The 9,689-nt window shown below is 50.5% G+C and overlaps 1 protein-coding gene across 1 annotated transcript; it reads left to right on the top strand.

The window, feature by feature from the left end:
• The first annotated feature begins 3,904 nt into the window (after window positions 1-3,904).
• On the top strand, window positions 3,905-7,785 carry LOC104533117 (leucine-rich repeat-containing G-protein coupled receptor 6-like). The gene is made up of 3 exons (XM_010178503.1): window positions 3,905-3,932; window positions 4,650-4,730; window positions 6,548-7,785. The coding sequence occupies exons 1-3, from the start codon at window positions 3,905-3,907 to the stop codon at window positions 7,783-7,785; spliced, it is 1,347 nt and encodes a 448-aa protein (XP_010176805.1).
• Window positions 7,786-9,689: the final 1,904 nt, after the last annotated feature.

Genomic DNA, 9,689 nt, shown 5'->3' with positions numbered 1-9,689 from the left:
CCCAACCCAAACCAGTCTGGGATTCTATCATAAGCATGAGCCCCTTTGCTTCCTCTGTAACTGCTGGAGAATGGAAATAGCATTTCAGGACACAGCTTGGATTCTGTGTTTGTTTATAAGTTTGTGTAAACACAGAGGCCACATGCACTTCCAAGGTCTGAAATGCCCTGTAGGCAAAACCACATCATGCTGTGTCTGTAGGAGCTGGGGAGAGGGTTGAGTCCCTGGGGAGCACTTGGCATATCTGCTCCCAAGAGCACGGTGCACCCAGCCATAACCAGGGTCTCTGTAAAATCTCCTCCTGCAGCCTAAGCAAGCAGGACTAGATCTGGAGACAGGTAGTGACCCAGAGCAGTTGGATTCTCTGTGTTACAGCAGTGATGGGCAGCAGGATGACCCAGACACTTGATGATCCATCAAGTGAGTGAGCCAGGAGTCCTGCATCCCTGCTCCTGCCTTCCCATCCCTCCCTCAATCCTTCATAGATTAAGAATAAGCTTTAGCAATGTAAAAAGTCGAGCCAAAGGCTAGCAACTGTGATTCCTACCAGCATGATATGGCTCCTGGAAGCGTGGTGGTTATGCTGGGCAGACAGTACAGAGGAGCCGTATGTTATGGTCATTGCTGCAGGAATTTCTTCTCAGTTGGGTCAGTTTTCCCATCATTAATGCAGCCCATACTTTAACAGTCCTTGTCATATAGTTGGGGTGTTTGCCTAGCAAAGTACAGCATCTGTGAAAAGATCTGGTTTGCAGCCAGGGCCCGTAGCACTGCTTACAGACCTGCTCTTGCTGGGCACCAAAGCATTTGATGTCTCAAAGGATACTCTCTCCTGGCGCTGTCAGCAGACCAATATCTACCACAGGCTCCCAGGTCTCCAAGCCAGTCTCAGCCTCATAGATTATATGTGTGTTCATGAGATATTAGGACCACAGGGGAATGCTGACTAATTCTGAGATGTGCAGATGAGACTATTAGCAGCTCATAAAGGCTCACATTTTCAGATGTGTTTGTCTTGAAATATCAAACCACAGAGGTGCAAAGGTGAAATGCACAACATCCTTCCTTACTAGGTGCAGCTTTTGAAGAGGACTCTTCTTACTATTCAGCAATGCCTGGTCTACTCTTGATGATTAGGGTTTTGTGATATTGCTATTTTACTTAATTAATTGTTGCTTTATTTCTATTCCCAGTCCTTCCTTTCTGATGGCCACCAGTGGTATTTAGCTGTGGTATATGAATCTTGTAACACTTCCTCATTAAAGAGGAAAAAAAGCTCCCAAACATTCTTTCCATGCAAGAGAGAAAGTGGTCTCGTTAAGAGAAAATAACTCAGGGCTTTGTCCCTGTAGTGTACAGCCAGGCTCTTCAGGGCGCTTGGATGTTGTGGGAGAACTTGTGAGAGGGATGGGGCATGCTTCCAGATAGCCACATCCCCGCAGCCTTCCACAGTGTTTCCAGAAGGGACTGACGAGCCCTTTACAAACAAGTCTGCAGAAGTCAGGTGGTGAAAGATGACTTGTCCCAGGCAGCCGTGTGGGGCAAGAAATGTGTCCCAAGTGGCACAGCCCTGCTTCAACATCCAGGCAGTGCTACCTTCCACAGCATGTCCTGCTCCTGCATCCAGCAGCCATCCCTCAACTGAGCCCATCACCCAAGGGACCATCTGATTCCAAACACTGGGTCCCACAGATCCCAGGGCCAGCTCAGCTCTCCCATCCTTCCAGGGCCCTGAACGTCCAGGAATCCCCTAGACACCACCCAAGTGTGTCCATTCACACCCAAGTAACAGCCACTTGAAGCCCAAAGGAGTGTGGTTACAGTGCATCTCATCACTCTTGTCACCTTGTCACAACAGATACTTTAGTTCCCATTTCCAAAATTTTTGGTGTTGGGGATATGTCTCTTTGGATTATAATTGCTGGTGTTTAGTGGATACCTCCTGCCCAAAGCCTGTCCTGTGTGGCTGGGCAGCAGCCCAAAGATGGCTCAGGGGCTTGTCACCCAGAACATCCACCCAACGCTCCCACAGCTCACTCCTGCCACCCTCCCAAAACCAGCTGCAGAGGGAGGACAGGAAAAGTGCAACTGCTACCATTGCCACAGGGCACATCCCTCCCACCACCCCCTTCAGGACCACTGATTTGAGGATAGAAAGGGATGTATTGACTTGCAAGCATGTGTTTGCCATAATGGAAAGTTATAGCAAAGTTATAGCAAGTGGGAAGAGATCACACTTGTATCTTTGACAACAGGACACTGCTTTACCCAGTCCAGCACCTCCATTAGCTTCTAATGCTGACTAATTAACTTTTGCAACCATCCAGCAAACCCTAGACAGTCCTTAGAGCTTCACTTTTGCTGCTTCTGTCATTCAAGAAGGCTACTCAAGTCCCCCATAAAGCACCTGCCCCTTGCAGCTCCCCGCTCTAACTCTGAGGGCAAACCCCACGTAGGGACTGCCCTGGCTAAGGCAGACAATACAAAAGGGCCAGAAGCATCCAGCCCAATGGTTTTTTATTCTACCCTTTCTCCAGCAATTCTTCTCCTCTTCCTCTCACTTCAGTGTTGGTACAGCCAGCTGGGAACCATTTTCCATGGAAAGGGCATTACTAGTAAAGTGGTTTTTTCTATAAGGCTGCAGAAAGTGGAAGGCGCCTTAGCAAAAGTCAAATAATTAAGGGCTACTTCAAAAACAATGCAGTCTGCCTTGCTAGAACACAACAGCCGTTTTCTTTTCTCTACAGTTCCCAGGCAGGGAGAAGTACTGATTTCCAGCAGAGAGGTACCTCTTCTGCTTTGAATCCCGCTGTGCTGGCCAAGGATTCCTTTGCAATTCACAGCTAGCTCCATAGCTTAGGCAAAACAAAAGAACTTTTCTTCATTTCATGTCAATGTTTTACCTAGGCTTAAAACCAGCCTTTGTGCATTCTGGCCCTTTGAAGAGAAAAGAGATGGAGGTGGGTTACAGTTAAACATTACCATAGGCTGGGTGGCAGGGGGACACAGAAAGCGCAAGTCTCTGCACTGATTTAAGTATCGTGGCTGCACATCACAGCCTCCACGTTGTGGATGGAAAAAAACACTGGAGATTTATAAGACTATAAAATACAAGGAGGAAATATTTTTCCATCCCACTGTGAGTGTTTTCTTGCCAGATTCCAAAGCAGCAGCAATATTTCAACTCTTATACAGACAGATTTTTTAAATGGCATTTTTTTCCAAAGCTCACTGAAGCTGAGAAAGCCACAATGCTCGTCAGGAGGCACTAAAGATAGCACGTTATTTGTCATCATTCTTTAATCAAATAATCTCAGTTATATTTTCAAGCACAGGCAGGGAGCAGACCTCATGAGAGGCACCATTTCTAAACAGATTGGACAACTAAATCCCACTTAAGTTCGCCATATTTTCAGCACTGTGGAAACTCACTTTCCTGGCCAGTGTCTCAGCCGCCAGGTGCACACCTGGGCACCAGCATCTGTCCATATAATCCAAGGGAGCATTCACCCTACTGCCACAGATCCAGTTCCATGGCTAATGGGCTGTGGCAAGCACAAAACACATCCTTCCTCCCACACACAGAAAAACTTCCAGAGATCCAGAAGATCGTTCTAATGCCATGGGTGGGGACGGTGCAGTGGGACAGCAGTTGTCCTCACTATGTCCCAGCACTGTGAATCAGCAGTAGTTTGAGAAGAAGAACAAGGAACAAAGCAAAAAAGTATTTATTGGATTAGATTAAGAGGATGCAGTTCTCCTTGGTGATGACCTACACCTACAGGCCATCAAAAACACAGCTGAGGTCTCAGCCCCATTCTCATCCAGCAGCTTCATCTTCAGTGAGGGAGTCTCTGCCTGGCCCTCAGAGAGCCCAAGCCTGGTTCAGAATACAGCTGCCAGCATGATGGAGATGCTGGCCCAGCACGCTGGTCAGTGAGGGCAGTGAAGTCTGGTTGCATAAACCCCACAGATCCCAAGTCTGCAGGCATGGTCAGTCAGTTTGCCTTTAAGCAAATCCAGGACTGGGAACCTCTGGGGTAAAAACAAAGCACCACAGTCCCAAGAAATCATAGGACATAAAACAAAGCAATAAATGTTGGGTTCTCTTGTCTTTTTGCTTCTGAACTGTTGGTGGTGGTAGTGGTGGTTGCTGACGAAGAATTTGTGCTGCAAGTAGAGGCTTACAGCTCTCTTTGAACAAAGCTCCAAAGTCCTTGTTGATGAACTAGCATTGGACAAGGCCTGTCCAGAAAGCTTCCATTTAGAAGATGCATTTGAAGGCTTTGTTTTCTGTAACCACATAGAGTAGAATATTTATTTATTTTTAATAAAGCACACTGGAAGGAGGGATCTGCAGCCACACAGCTCTGGGATCTGCTGCTCTTACACTTCAAATGCTGGGAGTAACCTAAAAACAGGGTTTGGCCACATTGCAACCCACCAACATTTATAAGACCTTCTCTCTCTACAGCAGCGACTGCAGGGGACAAACTGGACACCAGCAGCTACTTTGAACTTGTGGGCTGGGAACTGGCTGGGAAGGTCTGTGTTGAGGACATTCCATGGGAAAAGCTTCTGGCCCAGCTGGTCCTGATGGTCCTGCTCATTCTTGTTTGAGCATCATTTCTCTGTTGTTTTCTCCCCAGATGACCTAGATGCAGATGACCTCCAGCTGGACCTTGAGGAATCAAAGCTGCACCCCACTATTCAGTGCACACCGAGCCCCGGTGAGCAGCCCAGGAAACTCTTTGCTTTGAATACAAGTGAGATCCTTTGACCTTCCCTAAATCCCCAGGATCCCACGACCCTTCCTGCAGTGTCTCACAGACATGCAGATCTGAAGCTTGAATGGTTGGGCTCTAGCCAGCCTGGGGACAAGTGAGGAGCTTCCTTCACCCACTCAGATGAGGAGAGGACAAGGTCATGGTATCCCTGGCCAGGAGTCCCAGGAATCACCACCTCCCCCATCCACCAACCTTCCCGCAGTCAGACTCTGGCTCTCAAGAAGTTCCCATTCTCTTGCAAGATTTGGACTTTGCTTTGTCCCAGCCAGCCTAGAAAACTGCATGACAAGACCTTGTCCTTGATCACACTTGCAGCACTGCAACTGCAGAGTCATCTTACTCCATATCCTGAGAAAGGGAGCTAAGGGAGATGCCACGAGCTCTGCCTTCTGAGTTTGTCCCTGTTCACAGCTCAGGGGTGCCCACAAGCACAGCTGGAGGCTGGAGAGGCCTGTAGAACACTGGAAGTGATGGAGTTGTCACCAGTTGTCCCACTGAGTTAGCTGCAAAAGAGACAAGAAGGAACAAGGTTTTAGCAGAGGGCATGCCCTGCTGCCTGGGTACAGAGAGGTGCTGGTTCTCTGAGGAAAGCCAGCCAAAGACCTCCACCCACTTTGAGCTGAATAAGATTGCTCAGTTTCCTCTAATTTCTCTTGCTTTCTATCACCTCAAGCTTAGCCCAGCCTATTTCTTGTTTTGCTGAGCTCCTGCCCCTCGCCCCTAGCTGTAACATCCGAATCCCTCCCAGAGGCAACTCTCTCTTATTGCACTGTCTCCCCCCTCTCTTCTTTTTCCTTTGCCAAACAGCATGCACCACCAGTCCCCTTTTCACCCCTCTATGGCCTTCCTTCCTCACTCCCTGTTCTCTCCATGTCCATCCTCCACCATTCTTTCTCCTGACATCCTCCCATGTTCTCCTTGCTCAGGCCCCTCTGTCCCTTCCCTGCCACCCCAGCTCCCTCCCTGCCTGCTGTTTCTCCCTCCTGCTCTAACACTTCATCTCCTGTCAGTCAGCCCCTCTGCAGAGGTCATTCATGCAGAAACAATAAGACACCACTTAGCCAAAGTCTTAAGCATAAGGGCAGAGGTTGTCAATTGTCAGAGCAGTGTGTCCTGCCATCTCTTGCACCTCCCCACACCACTAACTCCAAGATCCCAGGGGGTACAATGAGAAGGAGCAGCTAACGGCAGAGTGGCCTGGGCTGACACCAGGAGTGTTAGCGGGTTTGGAGTCCCATAGAAATGTGGGGCATTGTGGTCATGAGTTCCTTTGGACAAAGGCCCACCTGGAGGTCAGACTCTACCTCATTGAATGGGATTCAGTGTAGGGCAGGTGTGGGACATGACAGCAAAAAGGCTTCTCCATACATTCAGTCATGGGGTGGCAATGCCAGACCCCAAAGTTTTATATTTTAAGAACTCTGATAAGTTTGCCATTTCTCACATTTTGCATATGATCGCTCCCTGCACTTCATTTCTGTCCTGGACAAGATCCGAGAGGAGAACCTGGCCAGCATGCCAGAGGCACCCCAGTGTGGATCAGGAGCACAGGGGAGCTGAGACAGAGCCAAGAGGCAGCACTGCTGCCATGCTGCTTCAGAAAAGGGCAGACAATGTTTTAGGCTCCTTTCCAAGCCCTTGGCATTCAACAGGCAAGGGGCTGGTGGGGCCAGGACAGGGCTGGGACCTGGCCGCTGCTCTGAGCAGCAGCAGTAGAGTGGTATATTCTGGGTTTAACTCTGGGTTTTGTTTTCTTCCAGGTCCTTTCAAGCCTTGTGATCACTTGTTTGAGAGCTGGATCATCCGCCTGGGAGTCTGGGTCATTGTCCTGGTCTCAGTGCTCTGCAATGGGCTGGTCATTCTGGCCGTCTTTGCCTCTCCCAGCTACCTCTCTCCACTTAAGTTTATCATCGGTTCCATAGCTGGAGCCAACATGCTGACTGGCATTTACTGCAGTATGCTGGCTCTTGTCGATGCCCTGACCTACGGCCAGTTTGCCAAGTACGGTGCCAGGTGGGAGACCGGCGCAGGCTGCAGGGTGACAGGGTTCCTGTCAGTGTTTGCCTCCGAATCTGCCATCTTTCTGTTGACATTGGCTGCCGTGCAGTGCAGCATTTCAATTTCCTGTGTGCAGGCCTATGGAAAGTCACCCTCCTTAGGCAAGGTCAAGGCTGCTGCCTTTTGCTGCCTCTTGCTGTCCTCTGTGGCTGCCATTCTGCCTCTCTTCTCCATTGGGGAATATGGAGTATCCCCTCTCTGCCTCCCATATCCCATCCCGGACGGGAAACACGCTACCCTGGGCTTCACTGTGGCCTTGGTGATGACAAACATGCTCTGCTTCCTGACTATCACGGGCACCTACATTCGACTCTACTGCAACCTGCTGAAGGGGGAGTTCAGCGCTGTCTGGGACTGTGCCATGGTCAAGCATGTGGCCTGGCTGATCTTCACCAACTGTCTCCTCTACTGCCCGGTGGCCTTCCTCACCTTCTCCTCTACACTCAACCTGTTCCTCATCACCCCAGAGGTTATCAAATCTGTCCTCCTTGTGGTCCTGCCCTTGCCCGCCTGCATGAATCCCTTGCTCTACCTGCTCTTCAACCCCCACTTCAAAGATGACCTCCGCCTCCTGAGGCAGAAGGGCCAGGACAAGGGGAGATACTCCCAGTCCTGCGGGGTTGATGAGATGGAAAAAAGTTCCTATGACTCCACCCAGGCTCTGGTGAGCTTCTCTGACATTGATCACATATTTGAGACATCTGATTCAATGGGAGTGCACCCTATCCTTGACAGCTACAGTTTTCCCTCCATGACACTTGTACCCTGCCAACAAAGAGTGGGCATCAGGGGGAAGGAGAGGGGCTTCTCTGAGCATTGTCCCTGCCTCAATGACAGTGAGGTGCTGATTGCTTCAGAGAGTCGAGACCCACCTGGCAGCAGCCTCCGGATAGCCTTCTTCCCCTCCCCTCCCACACCACCCTACACATCTCACTTATAAACCTCCTCTGAGTAGCTGTGCCAAACAGCCCCACATCACACACTGAGGGCCAGCCCCAGTGCCAGGTGGCCAGCAAGGTGACTGCAGGCTGCTCCATGTAAAGTACCAGTACAACCCGTCTACCCTTACCCCCCATCATATCTACCTGGGCAACCGGCACCGCTCTGCCAGCTGCCATTCACCTGGAAGGGCTCTGACTGAGCTCCAGATACTCAGGGCTGGCCATGGGAGGATATAAACCCCCTGTGTGAGTGTTTCCCCTGCTAGGGACTACCTGGAAGAGAGCCCCACCAGGTCAGGAGGTGGGTCAGGGAGACCCTCCTCCTCATCACCCTAGAGCATCGCAAACCAGGAGGAGCCTGCAGCAAAGCCAAGCATGTCTTCTCAAGCCAGAGATGTCTTAGCAAGCAAAAGTCATTGCTCTGTGGCAGAAACACATGGAAATGACTGACTGCCATGACATGGCCAGCCATAGGGACCTCAGACCTTGTCCTCCAGTATCCTCCGCAGGTCCCACAGGCACCTGGAAATGGGCTTGTGTCTGCCCTGTGCCATCGACTTGGAAGAGTAGAGGAAGTGGGTTAAAAGCATTGTATCCATGTGTGCACCTGAGGTTTGGACCACCTCTGTTTTGGGAGGCTCCACTTCATTCACTGGGAGCCTCACGTGTTGGGTAGGACCCACTTTCAGATGATACCAGGAGCTGGGGATGTACAGCCCTTCTTTCCATCTGGTCCACAGTTTCTAACAAGGCATCTCTGAACCCTAAGGCAGCCAAATCCAAAAGCTTCCCTGGAGAAATATATGTGCTTTGCCTGAAGTCACTCATCAGTGCCTGGCCAGGGCACCCAAGAACACTGGGCTCCCTCCACCTTCATCACTCCCTCCACCCTCGCACACTGCAGCACACCCAGGGTACTCCTGCCTACAGCCACTTGGGTCCTGGTCAGGAGCACTGGAAATGGTGTCTGGCTCCCTCACTGTCCCCAAAGCTCACTCCTGGAAGAGGCTGTTGGTTCTTGGGTACATGTCCTCCACGAAGAATAGCTGATTCAGGGGCTGCATTTGCCCTCCACTGTTTTAAGGGCAGCTCGTGTACAAGGAGGGAACTGAAATCAGCCTTGTGGGATGATGGCATCAAGAGGACAAAGGCCACTGGGAACAATCTCAAATTCGCTCCCTGCAGCTCAGGGATCTCCCAAATCCACCCTCTCCATCATAAACCCTCCTACTGCCGCCCAACACGGCAGGGAACCCACGGTCAGAGCTCAGGCCGTGGGCAAAGCTTTGGTTCTGCTGACATTACTGCAGTTGTATAAGTCATTCATTCTTGTGAGATAATAAATGAGCCCTGTTGCTGACCAGTGGTTGGCTTCTGTCCTCTTGCATGTGAAAAGCACCTGGTTGGTTCATTCAGTGGCGAGCTGGCTGCTTCTCTCAGCCAAACCAGGCTGCTGCAGCTCAGAGGTAGTCTGTGTTGCCCAAGTGAGGACTGGGACGCTGTGTTGTGCCGTGATTGAGAGACGGGGCACAGCTTGATTCCAAATGCTGTCCCACAGTGTTGTGTGCACATGAGTTGGTGCCATCCTCCCCACTCCTCTTCTTCAGAGGGGAGAGCCCAACTGCCTGCATTTTTGCAGCAGAATTACATCACCAGTGTCCCTCTCCAGACCCCATGGACCAGACCCACCTGCTTGCACCCCTGACCAGCTGCTTCACTGCATCTAGTGTCTGGATTCATGAGCAGGACAGAATCTGCTGCATAAAAGTTTAGGGACACCATATAACAAGATCTCCCACACAAAGACAGACTCCTAGCCAGAGCCTAGCTCTGCTTCCCTTCTCTTCACATGAGCCCATAGTCTTATCTCAAGAAGAAAAACTTGAGAGATCAGCAGGACATC

This window comes from Antrostomus carolinensis, unplaced genomic scaffold, assembly GCF_000700745.2.
Source record: "Antrostomus carolinensis isolate BGI_N321 unplaced genomic scaffold, ASM70074v2 scaffold52031, whole genome shotgun sequence".
NCBI classification, from domain to species: Eukaryota; Metazoa; Chordata; class Aves; order Caprimulgiformes; family Caprimulgidae; genus Antrostomus; species Antrostomus carolinensis.
Note: the sequence above shows the minus strand (reverse complement) of the source record. Positions and strands in the feature narration are given on the sequence as shown.

Bases quoted from the DNA above. Each gene is read 5' to 3' on its own strand.
- LOC104533117 (XM_010178503.1), top strand. From the start codon at position 3,905: ATGATGGAGATGCTGGCCCAGCACGCTG. The intron at 3,933-4,649 runs GTCAGTGAGGGC...TTTTCTCCCCAG, and splicing joins GATGCTGGCCCAGCACGCTG to ATGACCTAGATGCAGATGAC. The intron at 4,731-6,547 runs GTGAGCAGCCCA...GTTTTCTTCCAG, and splicing joins TCAGTGCACACCGAGCCCCG to GTCCTTTCAAGCCTTGTGAT.